The 26,802-nt window shown below is 38.6% G+C and overlaps 2 protein-coding genes across 6 annotated transcripts; one reads left to right on the forward strand and one right to left on the reverse strand.

Annotated features, from left to right (window-relative positions):
* Window positions 1-3,932: 3,932 nt before the first annotated feature.
* On the reverse strand, window positions 3,933-16,652 carry LOC131313226 (uncharacterized). 5 transcript variants are annotated; one of them, XM_058341421.1, is made up of 15 exons: window positions 16,342-16,652; window positions 15,192-15,350; window positions 14,984-15,100; window positions 14,823-14,907; window positions 12,647-12,755; window positions 12,499-12,566; window positions 12,240-12,365; window positions 11,175-12,160; window positions 10,678-10,881; window positions 10,527-10,587; window positions 9,583-9,696; window positions 7,491-7,604; window positions 7,317-7,406; window positions 6,868-6,945; window positions 3,933-4,317 (listed from the first exon to the last, which is right to left on the reverse strand). In XM_058341421.1, exons 1-14 carry the CDS (start codon window positions 16,410-16,412, stop codon window positions 6,919-6,921), a joined length of 2,331 nt encoding a protein of 776 aa, XP_058197404.1. In that variant the 5' UTR covers window positions 16,413-16,652; the 3' UTR covers window positions 3,933-4,317; window positions 6,868-6,918. The 5 variants fall into 5 exon arrangements, with proteins under 5 accessions (XP_058197404.1, XP_058197403.1, XP_058197400.1 ...); XM_058341420.1 differs by having other exon boundaries at window positions 15,192-15,353; window positions 16,342-16,589; XM_058341417.1 differs by having other exon boundaries at window positions 7,300-7,406; window positions 15,192-15,353; window positions 16,342-16,589.
* Window positions 16,653-18,788: 2,136 nt separating this feature from the next.
* LOC131313227 (receptor-like serine/threonine-protein kinase ALE2) lies at window positions 18,789-26,020 on the forward strand. Its single transcript, XM_058341423.1, has 8 exons — window positions 18,789-19,454; window positions 20,525-20,638; window positions 20,781-20,882; window positions 21,511-21,879; window positions 21,961-22,227; window positions 23,698-24,087; window positions 24,297-24,537; window positions 25,048-26,020. Exons 1-8 carry the CDS (start codon window positions 19,385-19,387, stop codon window positions 25,730-25,732), a joined length of 2,238 nt encoding a protein of 745 aa, XP_058197406.1. The 5' UTR covers window positions 18,789-19,384; the 3' UTR covers window positions 25,733-26,020.
* Window positions 26,021-26,802: the final 782 nt, after the last annotated feature.

A 26,802-nucleotide genomic window follows, 5' to 3' on the forward strand; every position in this document is an offset into this window, starting at 1 on the left:
ACTAGTCAGCCCGTGGGCGAATTTGGGTTTCAACTTAAGAAACACAGCCCGGCTCATCCAGCCCGCAAAAAGAAAAAAGCCCGCTCAGCCCAGCCGCGGGTGAGCTTGAGTAGTGACTTGACGGGCTAGGCCGGTCTGGCCCAATGATGACCCCTAGTCACGTGGTGCCTCAACACGTTTCTCTACCACACATTTTTTTTTCGTGTTTTGATTGCTTATTCTGTGGAGATTTGCGCGAAGAGTAAATTGTACAAATGCCAAGTTACTTAGACGTTCATAACCCATTGAGTGAACCATTTTGGTGTATGTTTTCTAAATCGTATTTTTAGTTCCTTTATTCAAGAAGAACGTGATTTGCTCACTGAGTTACATTTATCCAATCAACTTTGACTTTTTTACATATTTGTTCTACACATCAAGTTCTACAAAGTGAGCGGATGGACTTATATTTTTGAGCTCAAAATAAGACCCATATGAATGGCACACAATACTATGGGATTTTGGCTCGATACGTGTTCTCGTTCCCCATTTTTTAGAATGGAAAAGCCACTAAAATGACCTTAACTGGTTTACATTATAAATTTATACTTACGTATTGGTTTTTCTATAATAATTGGTGTTCGTGAGAACTTACGCACATTTCGAATAATCTTAAGGATCTTGTGACAAAGACCCTCAATAATTTTATATTGGAAATGAAAGTCAAATCTACAATTAGTAATTCGTTATTGTTATATGAAAATCACCGACAAAAACTGATAGACCGCCTCGTAATAAATTTTTTGTAAAAGATATGCAAAAATACGTGAAAGCGTATAGAAATACCCAAAATTTGTAGTAAAACACTAAAATTATTTTGATTTTACTCTCAATTAAATCTTTATTCATAGGACGTCGTTAACTCAACCTTTTCATTTGAAAATACAACATTTGCACGTAGCAATATACTAGCAGAAAGTGTCAACGGGCTTGTAGTTCAATGACACTTACTCACCTCTTTCACAAGGAAGGTGAGGGTTCGAGCCTCGCTAGGAGCGCGACTGCTTGGTGTTGGTTGATGCCCTTTGGGTTGACCCCACTTGTACGCCGCTTAGCAGTATCATTTCCCCATCTTTTAAAAATAGGCTAGATATCTATCGAATGACAAAAAAAAAAAAAAATTATAGCAGAAAGTGACTTTTTTTTTCCTCATTTTTTAACAACTTAAAATATCTCACCCTTGTTTCGAGTAATTTCTTTGGATAATATTTACAAATCATTCTTCCTTAGTTAACGTGTGTACAATCAAATTTGATGTATGTATAGGTACATCATTTTTGACACCAGATTTTGTAAGATTCACTTTGGGGTACCAAAAAAACGATCCAAGCGGTTAAATTTGTTTAAAATATATGTTTAGAAAATCCTAAAAAAAAAATCAGCTCAATACGATATCGATTAGAGCTTGATCAATTCAATTCAATAACCTTATCAATTCAATAACCAAAAATCGAATTTATTTGTCAAGCTCTTACCGATATTCGACTGAGCTAACTTTTTTGGATCTTCTTAAAATAATATTTTTAACAAATTAACGGTCCAAATCGTTTATATAGACCCCGAAGGTGAACTCCACACAATTATGTGTACATTTGATGTACCCATAGTTGTATTCATATTTATTGGTTGGGGGAAGGTCGGTCGTCTATTGCCCACCTTTCAAGGGGTTAAGTTCCCAAAGGTGGGAGTGGATGCGAACCGTTGATGTCAAAATTGCATGGTTAGGATTGGTTGGGCGCCTAGCTAGTAGTATTATAGTGGCTAGTACTATTTCAATAGTCAAAATATGTTGAAAAATTTTTGGGTGTCGGACGTGGTGCCAAGCACTCACATCCGGGTGTTAGATGGTCCAGATTGAAACACTCTCTTCTCTCTCACCCCACCACTCTCTCTCTCTCTCTCCAAATCCGAGCCGTCCAAGACCGAAATAGACGGTCCGGATGCACCGAGTGGATACCACGTGGTACCCGCTCGGCACCGAAAAATTTATCATTTCTTGGGAAAGGAATATACCTTGTTGTACTTTGTCCTGGGTTGTATTATGGTTTCTGAATTTGGGTTAAAAGGATGAGTACGTAGTAGTACTACTTAACAAAGACTCTCTGTCTGTCGTCTTGTTGGATAACTTTGGAGGAAGGACTGCATGTGTAAAACTGGAACCCATCACTTTCTGTTTGCTAAGCTGGATTGGATTGTCCATTAATTGCAGCATGAACTGTCCTTTTTATTTCTTGGTAGGAGTATTAGAGATAGAAACAATGCGGAAAAACTTATCCTTGCATGCACACGCATTTTTACCGACTGCACTCTTATATACAATTCTTCACCATTTGCACTTTGGGAAATGACATAAGCAAAAATAAACTTACTTGTGGAAATTATAATAAAATACTATCTTAAAAGATTTATGAATGCACTCTATTTTTTTTGTCTCGTGGTGAAAAATTATCATAAAAGATTTACTAGAAAACACGAAACGGAGTGTATTCATATAGAAAAGGGAATATGAAAATCATTTTCCAAAGTGCAAATGGTAAAAAATTGTGTGCAAGAATGAGTTTTCCGCTATTTTCCTCTAATACTACCAACAAATACAAATGGTACAATTGATGTAAAAAACACTCCTTGAGATTATTCCCTTTTTCTTTTTCTTTTTTTCTGTGCAAAAAGACCCTTTATCCGATTGCTTCAGGGCTTTGTTTTGAATTCTAATACCGTAGTTATTTATTTGAAGTAAGTTTAATATTTTTTCTTCAATAAAAAACTATATTTGGAGATAATCATTCCGTTCTGTTGTAAGTATATTTTAAATTTTGGTCAAAATATTTGACTTTTTAAATTTAGGTTTTCAGACAATCTTTTTTTTTTTTTGTTAGTAAAACATTTTACTTTTCAAATTCACTTCAAAAAGAAAAGAATCAGAAATAAATTCAAAGCTGAAAATCATATGCAAGCTTGGTCTGTTTTGAATCATATTTGCCTTTAGTAAATAGAGAAATGATTTTTAAGTTTTTAACACTCCCCTTTTATCCATTGCCACTCCTCTTCTTTCTTTCTTTTTTTTTTTGATTAACATGAAAAAAACGACTCAAAAGTTCAGGATAATTATCATTTCCAATCCATAATAGACAAAAAAGGGGTGCTGATGGATAAAAGAGAAGTGTTAAAATCATTTGTTAGCTTTTTGGTCATAGTTTTTGCATTTTAAATTATCTGCATCAATTGATCTTAAAAAGATCATGACAAATATAAATATAAAAAAGCTAATGCTGACTAAAGCTCAAGAAAAACAAATGAAAAAATTGTAGTAATAAATTAGTCCAAAGTAGATACTTTTGATAAAGACTTAAACTCCTTTCCACTGCTTTTGACGGGAGCTTTTTATTGAAAGTTCTAACCACAGCTTGTTGCGAAGTGTGCGTTAAAAGATGCAAAAAGTACATTTAAGCTTGTGAAAAGCATCATTAAAATTTTAAATTTATGATAGTATTATCTGCACCTTAATATCCAAATAAATTGAACAAAGCATAAAAGAAAGCGAAAAATAACATAAAAGAAAGCAAAAAATCTTCACGTACGTTGAGCACTCTACAAATGAAATAAGTTTTCTATAATTTCTAAATCTACACTTAAAAAGGAAAAAACATAGGCCGAATTAGCATATCCAAGTCTCATATTCGGTTAAATCAGATCTAGCAACACTCACTATTGAGAAGAAAGAAAGGAGCAAGATACGACGACACGAATCCATTCGATTTCCGAAAAGGATTAGTTGCGATTTTCGACTTATCCAGCCGAGTAGGCAATTACTAAGCCATTTTCTTCTCTGAGGGAATAATATCGTCGTCAGCAAAGTCCCTCTCCCTCTCTAAGCCAAATGTGATCAACAAAACTTGAAGCAAGAGCTATAGATTAAGCTGATTATAATGGAGCACATCCCATTTTTCAGATTACATAAATGCATCAAGCAAACAAACAGCTTACCCATCCCCCAGGGAAGCGATACACCTTTTTCTTTTCTCAGTTGCCTCTACGGCTCTACCTCATTACTTAAACAACGTAACCGAAAAGGATAAGAAAGAAAAAAAAATACCAACAGATGAAAAAGGAAAAAAAGCCAAAGATACAAACTTCACGCATTTCAAACCCTATGGTAATAATGTACAAGTTGACGGTTGACACAAACATGATTCCAGTATAAGGGGGGGGTGATCAAAGAACCCCCGGTTTAACAAGCTAGCGCATGCAACAGCTCCATAAGTTGTATATCACCCATTCCTGGAGAAACAAGTTGTTATATCAAAAACACATTTTAGATGAAATGTGGTAGCATATTCTGAACTGAATGCGAAAATAGGAAGAGCCACTAATCACATACAAGAAGTACAAAGACCATTGTAATCATCATCTCAAAATCTTCAGACGTGGGCACTATTAAGAAAAGGTTGTTATAGTGTACTAGTTTGCACTTAACTTGGGGAGAGCTTGATGGCTGCTTAAATACATAAATTTGACAATAAAGTTCGTGACACTGGAAAATCTAACAGAGTTCATGTGTCAACATTTTCACCAGGTAGCTTGCAATTAAGCACCCTAGGGTGTATAATGTGGATTCATGAGTTTAGCTATTGGAATAACGCCATCCTTGTTTGTTGCATTGGACTCCAAAATCGAATCATTTTCTCCTGTAACTAGTGGGCATTCTGAATTGCCAATTCTCAAAACGCAACTTGTGAGCATAGAGAAGCGCCACAAAACCACTTGGTAATTTTTCTTAGAACTTCCACCACCACAAACCTATCAGATGATCAAGTCTAGGCTCTCCATTCAACTACCAACAATGCTCCTTATCCTATTCCTAATAGATCAAGGAGAGTAAACCAAGGTCACCCCTTCTCAGTCTCGATTACAACTCGAGATTCCCTACTTCATATCACCACAATATTCTAGAATTCTCCACACAAGTTTAGCATATAGTGGAGTCTGGAAGGCACTAGAAGTGTACTCATTGATCCAATCCCAGCTTCTGTCCCAAATGAAGTTGTTCTTGTTGGTATCATAGATGTGTTACGCACACCAGACGCTAAAATGCCAAAACTACCCTCTAAAAAAAACTTGTCCTCAACTTGGACAACAAGACACAAGGCTACTAAATGAAGAGAACATAGAACTATTGAAGTATTTGTTATGCAGCTCCAAAGTAGGCATGTGGCTCAATTTCCTGCATCCATATCATGCTCATGCAATAACCTATCTTGAATACAAGCTTTCGGTTGTGTACGTCCACCGCATCCATCTTTATGTGCAAATAGACCACCCACTTAGCATGTCTCTGGTGTAGAATCACATCATAAAAATAGGCCATTACGCTTGTACCCCACACGTGACACCAAGAACCATCTAACATGAAGTGCAAAAAGTTCCAACTTCACTTCATACCCAAGGCTTGCTCGAGTTAAAACCATGCCCATAGGATCTTCAAGCACCAAGTAGTCAACACCCTCTTTTGAGGACTTGTTCAGGCACCACCACAACACAAACTTGTACATCATGCATCTCTTGCTCTATCGATAACTTGGAAGACAAGTGTTGGAAGTAATCATCAATCTCAAAGTCATAACTTTCCTCTACGTCATGGCTTGTCTCCAAAACTTGCCCACTATCTTCCAAAGGTGTCAAGAAAGGCTCATTGATCGGTAGGATAAGTCCTTGCTCTTCATGCTCACCAAACTCTTCTTCAAACTTTTCATATATGGGAACACAATCTAAATCACCACTAGCCCCAAAGACAGGATCATCCTCAACATCTTCATGTGAGAGTCTCTCCTCACATTCAAAGATAGAAATCTCATCAATATCCAAAGTCTTCATTTGGAGACTCATCATACACGGGAATTCCTTCAAGATCACCTCCAAAGTTTTCATTTGGAGACTCATCAAGATGGGTAAATCTTCACACTCATCTTAAACCTCAACTACACAATCATCTCCAAGAATATCCTCAAGCTCCTCACTTGAATATTCATCAAAGATGGAAAAATCCTAGGAATAGCAGAGTTCCTTCACTCCTTCAAACTCATCCAGATTGAGCCTTCCCCAAACTCGTTCAGATTAGATTTTCGATAAGGGGTTCGACAACAATGTTGTTCTCCTCCTTGTAGTCAAAACTAGACTTAAATTGACTATGAGAATCACCAATGTCTTCACGAGGTAGTAAATGATGCACCTTCTTAATCAAGGTAGCAACTCGTCTTTTCAATAACAACAATTGCACCTTATTGTTCAAGGTAGCAATTTGTGCACTCAACTCTTCAATCTCATTCCTATAACGATTTTGGTTGCCAAAGTTATCAATTCCATCACCATTATGCTCCATGATTGCTCTACCTCTACCTCCTCTTCTTACTGTACCTCTATGAGCCATCATAATATCAGAAATCAACTCCAAACAAGCAAATCAACCCAAAATAATCTGTGTACCCAGCCAACTCAGTCACAAAACTCAGTGAACTCAGTGATCGACTGATTCGACTTAATCAATACATCAAAATTACCTAATGAGGACTCTAGATACCTATTTATAGACTCAAAACCCTATGCATGCCAGAGGATGCTAAAATGACAAAACTACCCTTAATTCTACTGCATCAACAGCACCAGACCGTTTAGACTACAATGCCTATACACAGCACAAGACTGTTAAGACTACAATGAGTATGTCAATACAACTAAAGAACTTTGAACAATAGAGCAGTAGGAAAATCTAACCATCCATATCTAAACTATCAATCAACATTTAAGACAAGCATCAAAGTTGAAGGCACATACTATCACGATGTACACCTCACATGATGAATACAACAACCCAGGTCTAGCCGTCTAGCATTCTATAGCATATGTCTGAACCTGAAACAAACAAAAGAAGACATAACTCTGGCATCCATGATTTGTAAAAAAAAATGGTACACTACTTGACACTGATTTTCACGTAAAAAAGGGAAAAAAAAAAAATGAATGGACCACACATATCCAAAGTGCATTGATGAGAATGTACAACATTGTCAAGTGCCAAAAGCAGAAAGTACGTGCACCAAAAGCAGTAAGAACTTGAAAGAACTCCATTTACAACCTCACATGAATAAAATGGAATATCTGAACAAGAGCAAAGACCTAAACTAAGCAGTCAACACTGTAAACCTAAATTGAATGCAAAAACAAGAAACATATCAAACAACTTAATTAGTAAGTAACTACCACAACCTGGGATACTGTTCTACCTCATCAAAACTGTCTTCTGAAAAGAAATTTGTTCCAGTACAACTCTTGTCATGAGAACCATCATACTGGAAAACCCTCAGCTTTCCTTCCTGTAATGAACAGTGACACATAACTCAAACACCCAAGATGGTCAAAAGCAAATGTACAACCTCCTGGCAATGACATACGTGTACCTTGGTCCCATAGACAAGGCCACCACCAGCTAAAGGATGAAAACAAGCTACATTGACTTCATCTTCTGCACTAGGAAGAATGCTCACAAGTTCCATATCTGAAACTCGATATACCTGAGCCCAGGCAAAAAAAAGAGCAACTCTTAATAAAGGCAATGAAGCACTTCGAAGCAATTAATAGCATGTCTTCATCCCACTTTCAAGGCACAAATAGATGAGGACAGCATACTGTTTCCATTTCGTCGTCAAACAATTAAATTAACTATTGCTGCATAATACTGGAACCAGAACACAACCAAAGTAGTACATTGTTGAGGATACTTTTTCATAACTACTTCAAAGGATAGTTGCAGCTGCATCCACCCAAAATTGAACAGGACTTCCTTAACATAGTTTTATAACAGGAGAACGCAAACACTTTGATCTATACCACAATCTTGTCTCTTGTGCATCTGCAACTGCCTATGATTATACATACAGTACCAACTTTGAACCAAAAGGCCAATATGATGGCATAGCACTTTACTTCTGCAATAATATGGTTATACACGTATAGTATATAATTGTGCATGTGCAGATGAGTTGGAGACTGGAGAGGAAAAAATCGGCGCTGGTAGTTGATGTCAGACGGTTGCCTTGGTGCCTTCTATGGTGGTGTGGTTTTGTAGAAGTGGGGAACGGAGCGGAGGGGATGTTTGAGAAGTGATAAAAGCAATTGCAAAACAGTGTAAAATGAAGTTTTCAATCCCTGGAAGTTACCCAACAACTCTTGCAAGGGAGGACAGTGGTATTTCAAAAGCTATATGAGAGGTCCCTATAATGGTTACAAAACTCGTGAATGGTAGAGGTGTAATTAACAATATACCATTAACCTATTTTGCTAATTTGTTGACCTCAACTCATCTAAAAGCTCAAGCTTTTTGAGAGTGGTAACCTTATTATTAGATCCTCAACCCACCCCCTTGCATGTTCATACTTTCCTCCCCAAGCGGACAAACATGAGCACTATTTTCGACAGCAACAAATATCACACAGTTGGTTCCATCAGATATTGAAAAAAGAATATGTCATGATGCAAACCACGATTCGCGTATGCCTTTCTTATGCTATAGTATAAGGTAAATAGAAGTACTTTGCTTCAAAATTCATATGAATGAATCCAATTATTGCTATTAGTTCTACACCTGGACAACAGAATTGAGTTATCATATTTTAGTTCAAGCTATTACCTAGATCCTATGTTGTATATGTAGAGCAACTACAACATGCAAATTGAGTAGTTCTTCATAATGCAACTTAGTTCTTACTAATTTAACCGTGGAAGTAGAAATGGAGGAATGATAGTAAATACAAGACTTTCTAACAGCCTGATAAAACTCCATAAGACTTCAACGACCTAACTCCCAACAATGCAAAAGTAGGGTTCATAAGTATGTTTCCCCTTGTAAGTTAATGTTCCTTAACTGTTAATAGGTACAGAATTATAAATATCCAAAAATACTTTCTACTTTCTAAAACACCAGTATGAGGTTCCAAATCATTTTCAAACCTCTGAACTACTTCGGAAGGTCTTCATATACAATTCGTATGCAGATACTGACATTCAGAATGAAGCTCATTTGTGATATCAGTTGTTGTCAGTGTATTTTAAAGACATCTGCATTAAACCATCGCGTCTTGACTAACCCCGTTAATCAGTAAATCAAGATGTACACTTATATTTTGCCTTTTACTGCCCTTTCTCTCCGGAAAATACCAATATTTTTTTCTAAAGGAGGCATATTCATTCACACAAGACGGAGAACTATATCCTCAGACAAATGGCCCCTTCATCCCATCCCCAAAATCCAAGTATCAAGAATTCAAGATACATCATCATTCTACTGGAAGAGCCATGCTAACCCTCACTGGCATTGTAACTATCATCAGATGCCAAAAGGAGATGGAATGAAGCACTTTCATTCATGTACAAAAAGGAAGAAAAATTCCTTCTAATATGCTGACGAATCAGGATAACAGAAGGGAAACAATCACAATGAGCAACCATGGGCACACTTCAGTAATTCGGGCAAGGAAAAATAGAGAGCTTTACCTCCAAAACAGTGTAAACGGGTAGTGATGTTTCTCCGTTAATGACAATGCTTTTGAGAAGCGAACTATGTCGTCGACCGTATGCAAGCAATATGTGCTCAGAGGTGGGAGAAAACTGCACAAACAGAGTGAGTAAACAAGTTCAACTTTAATTGCAGTTGACAAGGGTTCTAACGATTACACAAAAGCTTTAACACTTCCAGTGCTCAATGATTGAAAAAGATGCAATCTTCTTCCGATGACTAGAAACATAAAGTTCAATAGGATTTCCATAAAATCTCATTATGAAATCCATATTGTAATTACTGGAAATCATAGCCCATTCCCCTTTCGCCCTCCCTCTTCCTTTCTCCTCTCTTTAGTCTTTCAGGAATCAATGCCGAACCTATGCATTCCCAAGGTCCCTACAGGATATTATTTATTTCAAAAAGTTGATTCACAAAAAAATGTCAATTTCCAGAAAAGGGTCCTTAGACCTTTCAGCCAAATGAACTAAACTTAACAGCCATCTGCTATTTACGAAAAGGAACAGATTACACTTTGCAACACCAAACAGGACTGTTTCTGTACATCACAATAGTTGTTGAAAAGATGTAATAGGACAGCAAAAATATGAAATTTCAAACTAAGGACATCACAGGTAAGAAAAGGTGCATGTCTAAACACAAACAAGAAGGGTACATAGTGAGTGCTGGATTTAAGCAGAGTAGCAGACTATAAGACCTACAAAGCAAAGCTGCACTTTTGTACACCTAACAACATAGTGTATCAAAGGGGAGAGGAGTGGGGTAGGGTCTGGACAATAAGAATCTGGCACTGATATCTATCCAGTAAATTAATGGAAGGGGTGGGGTGGGGTTAAGATAATGAGAACCTGACACTGAACCTATCCGCTAAATCAACGAAAGAAGCTGCATTTCCAGATATCTATAGGGAACAACTAACCTGTATTGAAGTTAGACAATGAGCAGCTCGAATTGGCCTTGATACAAGCACCACACCAAAGCTGTATAAATATAATTAACATTGGAATGATCAAAATTGAATGTACCATAGAGCTAAAAGAAATTAAATGGGTGAACGGGTTGGAATTTACGTTGCTTCTTCAAGGGAGTATATACGAAGCTCGTACAAGACTTGTCGTGCTGAGATTGGGTGTCTGGTCGGGGACGTACCTGCCCCCGAGAAATCTTGATGTAGTTGTGTTAATAAACCTGGATCAGTTTCAATTTGAGGAAGCACGCATGCGACACATGCAGCCAAAAATCTCCCACAAGGTGAAAAATGGGCCCCCATTTCACTGCAACCACATTTGCAGTTATCATGCTATACCACACGCCAAAAAATCCAGCAATGTAGACTTTGAACAAATTAATTCACACCACAAAACGAAACCAGATATACGATTATGACCACCGTCAATCTAAGTTGCCGTTTGCAGTCTACATTTATGGTCAAATTTTCTCTTTAGCTTAATCTTGAAACATATAAACAAGGCTGACCTCGAAAGATTTCACTTCACCCAACAAAGGATGTTAACACATAGAAAAGGATCAAATGATTTTGAAAACAAATTACTTGCCATCTTCATACCTGCAGAGGACAGCATGCGGTATGGTTAGACGACACCTTTCAGCATCGAGCGGATCATGGGGACTTTTAATATCATGCGGCCATATTCTTAACTTCACTGTGCAAGGTAACTCCGCAGGTGCAGTAGCAGCCAGTGACGCAGCAAGCTCAGACTGAATTCTACTCAAAATGGGGATAGAATCACTCCTACCATGTGAATTACTAACATGAGCCGCACCTTGTCTGGAGTCTAATGCAGACATCAAATGGGTCTGCAAAGACAGATCCCGCAACCCAGATCCTCCTGAAACCACATTTCTGTTCACAGAAGATGGCATTGCTACAGGAGCCATTGGCATCCCCCCTTCAACAGGAAGCACAGGGGCCATGCTAGCCTGACTTTGACCCATTAACCATCCTTGCAGAAATGGTAGCTCCCAACGTGTTGAATCTCCATAATGTAGAAACTGATGTTGTCTCGATTCTACAGAAACCCTGTCTACCTGAAAACCAGTTGACCTGGGTACTCCACCAGCTTCGGAAATTAAACTCTGCTGGTACCCCTCATCAAGTTGCTGTTCAGTGGTCTCCATGGAATCCATGGTGGTGTCAGCAACAGAATCTTGCAATCCAGTAGGGCAATATTTGGTTAATGTTCCCCTGATTGCAGAATGTGAGTTAGAAGAACTCTCAGGAGCCAAATCCATATGGTCAGGCTGCTCTATTGCATTTACATCCCCCTGAAACTGCATTGAAGAAGAAGATCCCACTCCAACGTGACTTGGACCAACTGGTCTGTTACCGAGTTGTGGATCTGTCCTTGAATCCTCTCTTGGAAAAGAAGGCAAGAACAATAAAGGTAAAGACATCAAAGGCAATTCAGTTGACATACTAAAACGATCAGTTGATTGCACATTTGCCACATAAACAGCAGGAGGAGGATAACGCCAAGATCCTGGAGATGTTGCCATTATCATTGAGGAATCTGAAGAGCCAAGATCATTAACCTGCATAGCAGCCGGATGATGAAATTATAATTTGGTTGAAGTGAGTAACTAAAAACAAATCTGTTGAGAAAATTTTCACCTCAGCTGTTAAGAGAAAGGGAGCACCATGCGGATGAAAATGCACGGCCCGCAGTGAACGCTTGGTCTTCAGTACAACAGTCGGTGAGGAAGTCTCCCCTCTCCTATCATAGTGCCATATATATAGCTGATATTGGATTCCAAAATCAAAAGGTTATGTCCCAGAAACAAAGACTCACTTACAACGCGCTAAATATTGGACAATAAAGTTCAAACACCTACAAACATGACAGAGACTAAGCGAAGTCAAGAATCAACACCTTGTGACCTGAAGCAACAGCAAGGACTTCCCCTTCAGCATGAAAAGCAAGGGAAGCAATAGGACGGTCTGTGAAGAAAACAAATCACGATCCTGATTCAGTATATTCCAAGCAAAGAAAAAGGAAAAGACTTGGGAGCAATAATTACAAAAATCTAGAGATCCGATGCACTCTGATGTATGTGCATTCCACAGACGAACTTCATGATCCAAACTTCCACTTGCAAGTATTTCTGGATGCTCAGGGTGGAATCTAACCTATAAAAGCCCATCAGCACATGAGACACAGGACATGACACGGTAAATAACATCATAAACAAGCCAGGAAAACAGTGATCTCAATTAGTAAATTAGAATTTGAAATTATGACACTCAAATTGCATTCACCCATTTCATAGAAGCCAGCTGAACTCTGTCACTTGCCTATCCAAACTAAAATTAATGAAATTAATAGGTAGTCTTACAATACAACAGCTTATCAACCACAATTATTTGGTGTCGTTTATTTTAATTTTTGCAACTTTTTCTTTAGGGAGTTTGAAGGTTATATTAAAATACTTACAATAGCTTGAAGCCTCAGTGCTTGTAATAGTTACATCCCGGGAACTACCTAGAAAGGGCTTCAAAGGTTAATCCCTGTATTCCACACTTTTTAGGCATCCAAGTATTCCACCAAAGAAATAACTTTAGTTGATTGACCATTCTTAGTAATTACTGTCTATTCTTCGCTTTTTATTTGATGACCAGAATTCCCTACTTTCCAACACAAGATAAAAACTGGTGGGAATGACCAGAATTCTTTTGCAGCCAAACTGGTGGGAATGTGGATTGACGGCTCCTTTTGGATTCCAGATACCGTAGCCAATTCTTGAATTGTATTGTTGTAAACTTCTACTTCGTCCTTGTTTCCTTAAGTTTCAATGCTAATACTTAAAGCCAGTATACCTACAATCTGTAATAGTCACACTTCCTGATGGTCAACTTGATTTTAATTCCAAAGCAGCTCATTTTGACAGTTCAATTACTACCTTCATGGTACTCTCTGGTGTGATGCCTTTCCTCTAGACTATCAACTTATACATCTCAATAGAGAAAAACTGTTCATCTTAATTCCCAAGCAGCTCGTTCCAACTGTTCAATTACCTTCGTCGTACTTTCTGGTGTGATGATGTGGACCATACAAAGAGGTCACAGGTATTTGGTAATTTCATATGGTTGGAAGTTATGGCCTTCTGGACTGGATGGTTGGCCCAAATTTGGCACATATCCAACTTGGGATATTGGCTTAGAGATGGGCTGGATTCTTAAGGAGTGTCTTTTGGGTTTTAGTCAAGTCAAAATGTCTATTTAATTTCTAGTCAAAGTTTTTAGAGTTAATTAGTTGATCAAAGAGTCATTTGGTTTTTCCATGTCATTAATGTTAAGTGTAGTCGTAGAATAAATTAGTTGATCTAAGAGTCATAAGTTTTTCCATGTCATTAATGTAGTCAAAGAGTCTATGTTCAATGTGTCTTTGGAAGTCTAAAGTTAGTTGAAGGTTATTTATGTTAGGAATTTCTAGAGTCAAGTTGAAATGGTTATAAATAAGATTGTAAGCCTTATGGCAAATTATAATTGAATGAATGAAAAATTGAGTAGCTTTCAAGCTATTAGATTGTGTGATGCATTCTTTTCTTTGGTGTGATGCTAAAGAGCCCCTAGGTGTGATGCCTTGGGTTTTCTAGGTGTGATGCCTAGACCTATCCTTCTCTAACCCTTCATCTCGTTCTTCTTACAAATTACTATTCACTTCCACTGTTCACAGCCCCAAAAAACAGCCCCTTATTTTTGTGTTTGATTATACTTAGCCCTATTTCAATCTGTCCTACATCATGTGATGCCTTCCCCTTGGACTGTCAATGTATTGATATTGACGGAGAACAATCTCGACCAAAATGATATACTTAAAGTAAACCAAAAAGTGGAGGGATATGTTACATGGACTTGTGTATGACGTTTATTAGTTGTCTTTAACCTTTTCATGAAGTATAGGAGTTCTATGCATAGCTCGTGAGAAATTTGAATTAGACAATAAGCTTGCTAAGTTATTGAGCAACTAAACACGTTCGACACGGATCCCGCACCCTTATCCAATAGTGACAAGTTTTATTAGCTGGAATACGGATTTGTCAAACCGAATTGAGTTTTTACATGTTGACCATCCTTTGAAATTTTGCGTGTCTACGCAAATCTCCAATGGACAAGATGCTAATATAATACATTATTCAGGTCAGTGCAAGGCAAAGCAAAAGCAAATCAATGTGTACTCGCACAACTCAAACTTACCACCCAGGGAGTTCTTCTATGACCACTCAACACCTTTAAGCAGCTTCCACTTTGGCAATGAATTATCTTTACAGTGTGATCACCACTGAGAACAACAAATGAATAGAAACGTAAATCTAGTGGTATGCAATTATCAACGAACCAAAAAGCAAACAACTCACTGTGTTGAAGCAAGGGTTTTCCCATCAGGACTGAATGCTGCTGCAATGGTTGACCTTGGAGGCGGCATCAAAGGACAATACTTAGCTGATAAATGTCGCAACGACTCGGCCTCAACCCTGAAATCATCAAAAGATGTGCCTAGAACTCAACATATTCCAATTGAGATGAGAACTGGCAAATATAATACTAAAACTTGTGTGGAAATACCATGATAAAAGGTCGCGTTTTGCATCTCTCGTTGCTTCAGGTCGGGACCCCAAAGAAAATTCAGCATTCCTTGTAGTAGCAATCCCCCAATTCCGTCTAGGCAAGCATTTTGTTCTCGGAGATACCTCTCTTTGTGCTAACAATGAAAACACATTTCTACTACTGCCAAATTTTCAAAGTATCATTGAAGGAGAAGTGGCATCAAGTAACATAACAAACCTTCACAAGAAACTTGGGTAGCAATAATTCATAAGCCCGTAAGCAAGCTAACCGTATACTATAATACCGCAATTTCATAAAAACAAAGGATGCAATAGAATCCCAGACAGCTAGCAAACCTAAATAGTAAATACAAAGGTCACATAAAAAATTGGGTAAAGGCATCCAATGTAAGGCAGCAATAACCAACAAGACCTGAGCGGTATGTTTCAGTAGACCTTAAAGCATCAATAAGAGGACGAATAAACGTCTGGTTAAAGCATGAGAAATCACCTGGTATCTAATGGAATTGGTTAACATTAATATAACTTCAAAAGGGCAAATAAAATACTAACTAAAACTGCTATAGATGCAGTAATCACCCCAAGGGCACCAGATATTCCTAATTTCATGGAATTACCGACCGAAACAAACAGTTCTCCCAATATGATCTTCAGATTGGTCAAAAAACATATTTCCATCCTACAATATCTATTTGATGGTATTTGGGCTCACTAAATCTAAGTGAACCAGAAGCCCAGGACAGAGCTCAATGGAAAAAATAGGATTCATGTAGCCGTCTCCAATTGATTGGGACACAAGGCTCAGTTTGGTTTGGTTTGGTATATCTATTTGACAGTTTCTCAATATCCTAACTAAACTTAAATACTTAGACTACAATTCCATTTGTTTCCAACAAATAACAACTACGGAAACATCATTGGAGAGGGGGGGAAATCACACGATACGTATAGAAAAAACTTTTCAATTCTGCGCTTTTCATGTCCACAGTGGAAATTGCACCACTGCAATTTCCAAATTTCCGATCTGGTCCGATCAAAATCAAAATTTGCGATCTACAATAAGGACAATCGTTCTTATAGCACAATCTGCGAAATTCAGACCGGAAAAATAAAATAAAATAAAATAAATTTAACAGAATTTGGCAAACCTTTGAGGGATTGGAGGCTGTGACGAAGAATATGAGCTTCCGTTTGCCTCGTCAAACGGTGAACGCCCCATCGTATCCTTCACGGCGAAATAATTCCGGGGAGTACACAGGGAGACATCAATCAATGGTTTCTAGTTATTGCAATTCTCCCTCTCCATCTCCCTCCCCCTCTCTCTCCCTCTCTCTCTCTCTCTCTCTCCTCTGGTGTGTTGTGTGTGTAAGTTGCGCTCTATTTCCTGATTTGATTTCGAATGAGATTAGGTTTTGGAAATCAGTATTTAATGAAAAGGCCTAATCGGGGCCGTTAATCTCTCTCTACATCCTAATTTGCGTCGTCAAACCTAATCCATTCTCAGATAGCCTACATTTACAACTTTAGCCTTCAAGTTTTCTCTGATGTCAACATTGGCCCTTCAAGTTAGTTTCTTCCAATATTTGTCCAGACCTAATCTATAGTCACTTGTTTTTTGGACACATCCATATACAGACCCAACCCCACCAAAGATAACCGTTGCCCCTCTCTCTCTCTCTCCTATTATTTTCCAATCAATCTTTTCCATTGTCTTTTTGCAGATAACTTTCCTTTGCATTGTCTTTTTGCATTTAGTTTTTCTAAATAAAACTTTGGATTGATTAATCAATCAACTAAAAGTAACAACTTTTGAAAAAAAAGGATTTGTTTTTCTTAATTTAGGATAAGACAAATAGATTTGTAAGTAAACAAAAATACACATAAACAACCTCTTTTATCTCCCTCACAATTACACGCCATACTAATTTGACTTACTCTCTTTCATCCACCTTTGCTAGAAGCGCAAATAAGTCAAGTCGAGTCTTACAGTGTTCAAGCTCGGTTTGTTTACTAAACAAATCCAAAACTTGAGCTCAAGCTTGGCTCATTTAGAAATGAGCCGAGCCTGACTAATTTACTTAACAAGTCTTCCTAAATGAACTAATATTTTGTGAGCCGGCTGAGTTTTTTAGTGTTGAGTTCAACTCGTTTAATAAAAAAAAATCTAAATCTCAAGCTCGGCTTTATTACTGAACAAGCTAAGCCTTAATGAGCTGAGCCATGAGCTACTCACGAGCAGCAATGCTCAGTTGTAGCCCTAACTCTCGCTCTTTGCTCCAAGCTTTTTAAGGCTTGGAAATATTGCATCATGACCATGCATATTAGCTTGCATTGTTATATTTGTGAAGTCCTCATATCACTCTACCTCTTTATCTAATGTTTTTTTTACATTTGAAAGTACATTTAAATATTGTTATTTTTACATCCAAACTACATTTAAAACAATGTGGGTAGCAATTATGAGACATATAGTGAACCACTTGCTTTATTGCCATTATAACATAAGCGTCATTATTGGTCTTTTTCTTCTTAGCTACAATTAACTTGACCGATGACATAATAAATCACAACCACAGTCAACAAGATTGTACTCTTCCTCGTTTCAACTCAATTGGTGAACGAACAGTGAAACTCATTTCATCTCAGTCCCTTGCGACATCATGTATACTTCTAATTTCAACCTCATCAACAACCTGTTTTCTTATTGCTTTGGTTGTATGTGGTCGCATAAAAAATAACTTAATTGCAATATTTCCCATTATTGACGACCTTGTATTTGACTGTACTTTGGTATATCATTTATCTTGAAACAAATGACAATTGTAGTACTTGGATGCTACCCGAAACTTGTTCTTTATGAGTGATAATGATTACAGGAGACTTGGGCTTATTTGATGCAATTGTGAGAAATAGCATAGGGTAGTGACTAGTTGTTGACAATTCACAAAGTAGGTTGAATAGTTCAAGGCTTAAAGATTGAGGCTTTAGTGATGTCACTAATTGTGCTACAATGGAGGGTTATCTAGGTGGAATAAAAGTAGGGGAAAAATACAAAAAAAGGGAGGAAGAAATATAAAATAGGTTTAGCATTGTGATTTTTGTCTTATTTGTATCTGAACACATCTACATTTGACGAGATTATCAATCAAAACATGTGTAAATTCATTAGTTGCAAAGAACGAAAGTGAACAATTTGATCAAATTAGTACTCCATCCGTCCCAGTTTGTTCGTCTAATTTTGACATACATGCCCTTAAAAAAATTGTCTATATCTCACAATTCGTAATGTTTTTTATAATTTCGAAAATATCATATTACAAACTTAATCGAGATCTATCAAACAAGATTCATATTACATATATAAAATATATAGACAAATTTGTAAGAGATCCCAAATAGTGAAAATGAACAACAAATCGGAACGGAGGGAGTAGCATTTTTTCGTGGGTCGTGGGGAGAAATACAAGTTGAGGGAATAAAGTGTAAATTTATGCATGTTAGTATTACATTCAAAATACAGTGAACTCAAACCCCATGTAATTAAGGAAAGTTGTTGTATTATTAGAGCACACTCTACAGTTAAACACGCGTGGACTAGGAGCGTGGACCGGACAACCATGAACTGCCAAAAGCACGAGTGCTGCTGCATCACCGGCTATAAAGCGACCCACCTCTCTCTCTCTCTCCTCTCATCAGCTTCTCTCTCACTCTAAAATCTTGTCAATTTCCTTCAACTCTCACTCCCAAGATCTACACCCTTGTTCTTTTCCCCTCTCTCTCTCTCTCTCTCTTTCTCTCTCTCTCAAGATCTACCCCTCTAACTCTTTCTCTCTCTCTACTCATCACTAGCAAACCTCCCAACTCTCCCTCTCTTTCTCTCTCTCTATATATATATATACACACACACACATTCTGTCTACTTCTCAGATCTCCGCCGTATCTCATGGATCTAGAACCTCACCCGCATTGTCGTCTCTAGGCTAGGGTTTAACGACCTCATGCTTCTCTGGCCCCGCTCTACCACTCAAAGCCATGCAATTCCTTGTTTTGAACGGAGGAGGTGGTGACGAACGCGGCCGACGCGGGCCGGAGCTTCACCGGAACCCTATAATCCTCCGGCGGGACTCCGTCGAAGCGCTCGGTCTTGGATTCTGACAATGGTGTGCGCGAATCGCATTCCGAAGAGTGAAGATGCCAACTCTCTCGATGCGTCGTCGTTTTCTCCTTGTTGTTCTGTTCACTCTGGTTTCTTCTAACTTCGGTAACTAGTAACTCAATTTTGTAGGGTCTTTTTGGTCTTTGTTTCTGCTCACCCTGGTTTCTTCTGACTTCGGTGATTAGTAAATTTATAGTCTCGTTTTGGGTTCACAGCTTTATGCGTTATGTGGTGTTTGAGAAAGTAGGCTTTTAGGAACCAAGGTGAGTAATCTTTCCAACATTGTACTGATAAACAAACGGAGGTTCAAATTTGCAACCACTGGGCTGACCAGTCGAGGCTATAGATTAGAGAGTTGAGAATGGTAGAGGAATTTTGCTGTGGTTGAGTTTTTAGTTCGATTTAGATAGGGCTCCTAACGAACCGAGCTGTTCGGCAGCAGCCTGGCGCTCCGCATAACGGGCTCGACTCGGCTCTGGCTTGTTAGTACACTGGTCGAGCTCGTGCTCAAGTTTTAAGCTCATTTAAGTAAACAAGTTGAGCTTGGCTCGTTAATAATAGGACAGCTCGGCGCTCGGCATAACGGGCTCGTCTCAGCTCGGCTTTTTAGGGGTCGAGCTTGAGTTCAAGTTTTAAGCTCATTTAGTAAAGGAGTTGAGCTCGGCTCGTTTACAAAAGGCTTGGCTTGTTTATAGATATTCCAGCTCAAACACCTCGATACTAAATGAGCTGGGCTCGATTATTTGGGCTCAACTCAAGCTTGAGCCGAGCTCGATTCGTCTAGTTTTGGATGGGCCGAGCTTGAACACTTCAAAGATCAACTCGGCTTGTTTGTAGCCCTAGATTTGGACATGTTTTTCACTTCGTCTTGTAATTGGGGTTTGACGGTGCAATAAGCCCCGGCTTCTATTTGCAATCCCCAATGTTTTTGTTTTCATCTCCAGAACTTAGTAAAATTTGTAATTGGGGAAATATATCCCTGTCAGGCAAATCCAAAAATGTGGACTCGGTGGTTATCGTCTACATGGTCTTATTGCTAGCTATGAATGGAACCATGTTGCTAATTTTGTCGACGGTTGTGGATGGATGTTGATAACTTGATATATGCCTCATTCTGCAACACAGAGGCACTATATTTCTATTTTACTTTTAAAGAAGCTATATTCTGTTTGCAGGGAGGTCTATGTCAACGAGTGGGTCATTTTCTCCATCAGAAGCACCCCATATGCCCTGGTTCAAGCCTTCTTCCGAACCACCGTCTATACCTGATCCTTCTCCATTGTATCGAGGTACCTAGTATACTGAGTACTCTGAGCTCTTTGCAGTTGCTGCTTTCTGACTTTTACACTTTGTATGTACTCTCTAGTGCGTGTGTTGGTGATTCTCTCTCTTCTCATGACTTTCCCTGATGTTGCAACTCTTCACTTTTAGGTCCTGTTGCTGGTCCTAGCACTAGCACCTTCCCAAGAAATCATCGCCACCATCGTCATCTGGAACCCATTTCAGTCACTCCAGCCCCCTCTACAACACCGGGTAATCATTGAGTGACAGAATTGTTTAGTCACAATAGAACAATCTGAGAATATAGAACAATCTAAGAATGTGAGCTTCAGGACTTCCAAGGTGTTATCAACATGCCTTGTGTAATCACTTCACCAATGATCTTTATGGACTACAAGTACAGGGCAAAGTTTTGGCCGTAGGAAGAGCAAACCGCCCATTTATTTATGGTTTCGAATTCTTAATGTAAAACTTCTGTGCAGTTTTTGTATTGAAAAAGAAAGATCTTTGTATATGAGCCCATTTGACCAATCTGCATTTTCTCATGACATAACTATCTCCAGAAACATACACATCTGTTGTGACGCCTCGACAACTGGCTAATGTCCAACGACTCCAACCATAAGGTGGTTGCAAACCATGTGGTTCATGAGAAAACCAATCGTGGTAACATAGGTAGCAGTTAGGTATTCAACTCTGCGATGATCGAAGTCAATATCCACACAATTGTGTGTCGTATAAAATAGTAATTTGTAACAACCTAATATGGTAGTGTTCTTATACATGATACCGTCGGACTGTATCTATCCTTCTCTTTGTTATTTTGTGTCCATGGAAATGATGCTATCCTACTTAAACAATGTGCATGTTATTGTTTCAGGTTGTGGTCAAATATGTGTGGAGCCACTAACTTCAACTCCCATTGGTTCCCCATGTGGTTGTGTCTTTCCGATGAAAATTAGACTTCTTTTGGATGTATCACTCTATGGTATCTTTCCTTTGGTTAATCACCTCGAGATTGACATTGCAGCAGGCACATATCTTAGACAAAGCCAAGTGGTAATAATTGGTGCCAGTGCAGATAGTCAGAATCAGGGAAGAACAGTGGTGGACATTAATTTGGTGCCTTTGGGGGAGAAGTTTGATAATACCTCTGCTTTGTTGACTTATGAGAGATTCTGGGAGAAGAAGGTGCCTCTAAATAAGACGCTTTTTGGCAATTATGAAGTGATGTCTATCAGTTATCCAGGTAGCAATCTCAAATATTTCACTTTCGTAGTTTCTTATTATGTGGTTATGCTGTTCCGTGGAGTGAAATTTTTATGAACAGGGCTTCCTTCTTCACCGCCGTTTGATGGTTATGCCGGTAATGGTCCTACTGGAAGTGCTGGAAATCAGCAATACCCTATTACCGCAGATTTTGTCAACAAGAGCCAGAAGATGAATGCTAGACTTATTTTCATCATTTCCTTTTCTGCATTAGTAGTCTTGGTGGTTTGCTGTGGAGCAGTTTCTATCCTCTTAAGGTGGAGGAAGGTTGGTCGACCCTCAAATGCTGTTGGTCCTGTCTTTACACCATCTACTAATAAGAGACCTGGTAAATTTCTGGGCTTGTTCTTGCTTGTTAGAAAAGAGTCTTGAAATGGTTTAGAGCTCTTTGGCTAGGGAATGCACGTCAGGTGTTGGCTTATTGATTACCTGTCTACCTGCTTAGCTATATAGGAGGCTCGTGTCTGTCTTCCTCAACTATGTTCTTTTCCTTTGTTACAGTATTCTCATTACAAGAATATGTTTCCAATGGCTGTTCATCTGTGGTTCTCCCAGCAAAAGATACAGTATATCCTTCTTTTTATTTGCTGAAGTACTCTCACTTGTTATAGAAATGTTTTACTTTGGTTTGATTATTGCTCAGGATTGAGGAACATACTCCCTCCGTCCCGTAAAGTTAGTCCCCTACGAAATTACATGCAATTTTCAAGCTTAAAAATAATGAACTGAAATGGAGTAAATTTTTTTGCAATAAGATCTTTTGAATGGTGCAAAAAAAAATCGAAAAATTATTTTAATAGATACATTAAGTTAAAGTTTGGAAATTGCACGTAATTTCATAGGGGATCAATTTTATGGGATGGAGGGAGTAGATACGGTGATTTTGGTGTGCCTCTAGAGCAGATTAGAGGACAAGGTGCCTTGCTTACCACATCATGTGGTCAGTCAACTTTGCTTCTCTAGTGTCTGATAGTTTTCTATATCCGATTTCTTGTACCACATAAGTTAACAATTTGTCCTCTTGGGGTCACTCCAGCTGCTTATGCTCCCTTTCCCATGATAAAGATACTTCAAGTTTGAGTCTCCTTGACTTGTATAAGGAAAAAGAAAACCATTTATGGAAACCAATTTTCAGTCTTGCTCTCAGTCTTGTGCTTTAGTTTTCTTGCTTAGACAAAGGAATTGGACATCATTAGAAAGCTGTGCATCCTGCTAGGAAATAGAGAATTCACCCAAATACTTAGTAATTGAGCTGAGCATTGTGGATCCAACTGATGAAACTAATGAATAATATGCTTTCTCGAGAACCTGCCTTCATTAGACCTTAATAAACTGTATACACCCATCATGAAATTGGTGAAAATTTCATCGTTGTGCGATTGATAGAAAATGAGGTGGTCAATGTTGCAAGGGGCAAGATGGAATCGGTGACTTTATTCTTAGAAAATTCTTTATCTTTTACTGAAATCAATATGTCGAGCAACTCCCTAGATAGCAATTAAAGCAATACGAAAAGGCGGATGGACTCATCAGTCCCCATTAGTTCAGCTCAATGATTAGGCATGAACAACACAATGCAAGTCCTCGTTATTTATGCTCTTTCTAGATTTCTCCTTTCTCCTTTCTTGTTAGATTAATAGAGCTTGGTTTTGTTCAATGCAGCCATGTAGGCCTGAAATTCAGGCTGGATTTGATTTCTAAAGTGCTATTAATAATATAATGTCTTTGGGAACTTTTTGTACGATCAGAGCTTGCGACCAATCAACTGGGGATCAATGAATGTCTGTGTATGATGCAGGAACTGGGTCTGTCTTATCGTGTAGCACGGCTAGCTCGACATCTATATCCCTCGTCTCCACCATGCCTTTTTCCATTCTGTCTGTTAAAACATTTTCACTGGCTGAACTTGATAAGGCCACAAATAAGTTCAGTTTGAAAAGGGTTCTGGGTGAAGGAGGGTTTGGACGTGTTTTTCATGGGATCTTGGATGATAGAACTGAAGTTGCTGTTAAATTGCTTACAAGGGATAATCAAAATGGGGATCGTGAATTTATCGCAGAAGTTGAGATGCTAAGCCGTTTGCATCACCGTAACCTGGTGAAACTGATTGGCATATGTGTTGAAGACCACACACGCTGCTTGGTTTATGAGCTAGTTCCAAATGGCAGTGTCGAGTCTCATTTACATGGTACAATAACCCACTTTCTTACCTTCTGTCCCATATTGTTTGTCCATTTTCTGTGTTTTATGCTCCATTATATTTTGTTGAATTGTTAAAGCAAATCATTTCTACACCTCATTGGACTCGGTCATGCAGTCCTTTCTATATTTGCCTGAAAATAAATGTAGACTTGAAATGCAAAATCTTTCAACATCATATGTGTGCTGGTGTTTCAGGTGCTGACAAAAGAAGTGGGCCTCTTGACTGGGATGCACGATTGAAGATTGCACTTGGTGCAGCAAGGGGATTGGCATATCTTCATGAAGATTCTAATCCTCGAGTAATTCACCGAGATTTTAAGGCCAGCAATGTTTTGTTGGAAGATGATTTCACCCCCAAGGTTTCAGATTTTGGTTTGGCAAGAGAAGCTACAGAAGGAAGTCATCACATTTCAACACGGGTCATGGGAACTTTTGGGTATGTACTATTCATGTGTAACCTCCACCTTGTCATAATCTTCCAAAATAATTTCGATGTTCTTAGCTGCACTCGTTTTTGTTTAATATAAGAACCATCATAACCAAAATTCACACTCGTATAGACTCGATTGACATCTATGACAGGTAGTTCTAGAGTTTCCTGGATGTTGGTGATTTCCCTAATCTCATGGAATTTGCCGTTTATGACAAACACTAAAATTAGCGGTCAATACGTAAGTTATAAATGTTTTTTTCCCTGTGGACAAAGTTCAAGAACATTGCCTTCTGTGTTCAAATGACTGAAATAGTGAAATTCCTGTCAAGCTTTTCACTTTATATTTGGTGACCCCATCTCTGAGTGCTCTTCTAGTCACTGAGTACGAATTTGATTTTGTTTGTCCCATAAATCATGTAATGGTGTTTTTTTTTTAAATCTCTATTGTGGCTTTGTATTAGAGCTGATCTTTGGGGACATATCTCCCGGTGGAGATTTAACTTGGATTTGCAGGTATGTAGCTCCTGAATATGCAATGACAGGACATCTACTCGTAAAAAGTGATGTTTATAGCTATGGAGTTGTTCTTTTAGAACTTCTCTCTGGGAGGAAACCTGTGGACATGTCTCAATCCCCTGGACAAGAGAACCTTGTGACTTGGGCCCGTCCATTACTAACCTGCAGGGAAGGACTAGCCCAGTTGGTTGATCCCTCCTTAGCGGGAAACTTCGACTTTGATGACATGGCAAAGGTGGCAGCCATTGCCTCCATGTGCGTCCACCCAGAGGTGACTCATAGGCCGTTTATGGGGGAAGTAGTGCAAGCTCTCAAACTCATATACAACGACAACGACGAGACCTGTGGGGATTGCTGCAGTCAGAAAGAGTCTTCTGCTCGTGACTCTGATTTCAAAGGCGAGAGCAGTTGGTGGAATGCTGGTGGGGTTTCTCCACATATAACCATGGAGTATAGTTCGGGTCCTCTTGAGGAGATTGAAAACAGACCGTTTTCAGCTTCAGCTTTTACTGGGGGAGGGGGCTTCTTACCCATCAGCCATGGCAATAGGTCGGGTCCTCTGAGGACAGTTCGGAGCAAGCCGTCGTTTTACCGATTGAAAGGGAGTGTGAGCGAGCACGGTGGACTTCTGTCGAAGGGTGTTTGGAATGACGGTACAAGTGGGTTTGAGGCTTCATTTTAGAGTGTTTTTTTAAGTGTACAGTACCGAATGACCATGCTAATTGAAGAAGTGGTCGCTTGGTGTAGCGTAGGAGTTTGCATTGCTGATGCGGGTTTCAAATTTGGGGGAGGAGAGTGAGAGGAAGAGAGAGAGGGCTTTCGGTTCTAATTTTGATAATCTTAATTCATTACCATACGAAGTGAGATGTAAGTTGGACACTTCTCCGTGTGTTGTATATGTGCTATTAAAGATTACCTTTTCCAGTTTGGTTCAATGCTGGATTGCTTGGGCCGACTCTGTTTCCAATTCGTATCGGTATATCCTTTCCCTGGAGTTTTTTCCTGCTTGAGCTGAAATGATTTGTTTGGCGTCGTTTGAATCAAAATTGGTGAAGACGATGTTAGAACGATCTAGGCTCCGTTCCAGAAACCTTTTTAAAAAATAAGTACTTATTTTGGAACATCTCAAAGAAAAATAAGAAGGGTTGTTCCAGAAAACTCAAATAAGCAGCTTATTTCACATTTTCAAACTCAAAAATAACGTAAATGAAAAATAATTTTTCAATTTTTTTTGCACCGGATTAAAAATCTCAATGAGATTTATTAAATAAGATTCATATTGATAGGAAAATTATTTGCGTAAACACATGATTTTTGAGCTTAAAGTTGCCTTAATCAAAAAATAAGTACTTTTTTTGTGGAACAAGTCTTATTATTGAACAAAAAATAAGAACTTATTCAAATTCTGGAACGGAGCCTAATTGTATTAACTATTGCCCGTTCTGTCAAACACTAAATTGGCTCGAGTATGAGGCATGTGTTTATGGTTCAATTTGTACGGGGCTGTCTAGGATTTGGATGGGTTCCCGCTGGTTGGTCTCTTAGGAAATAGCCAGTGTAAGTTGATCCGGATATTTTGAGTTATAGAAAACGAAGAAGTTATGAATAAGTTGATTTGGATTTTCTGAAGTGACATCTGCATTGAGCTTCGCCAGTTATGTGAATCAATCAAAGATTTAGGGAATTTAATTCTTTGGATCTCATCCAGCCCATATGGAATTCACATGGACTCCCTACTTAACTCCTCCACCA

The sequence above is a fragment of the Rhododendron vialii genome, chromosome 13a, assembly GCF_030253575.1.
Source record: "Rhododendron vialii isolate Sample 1 chromosome 13a, ASM3025357v1".
NCBI classification, from domain to species: Eukaryota; Viridiplantae; Streptophyta; class Magnoliopsida; order Ericales; family Ericaceae; genus Rhododendron; species Rhododendron vialii.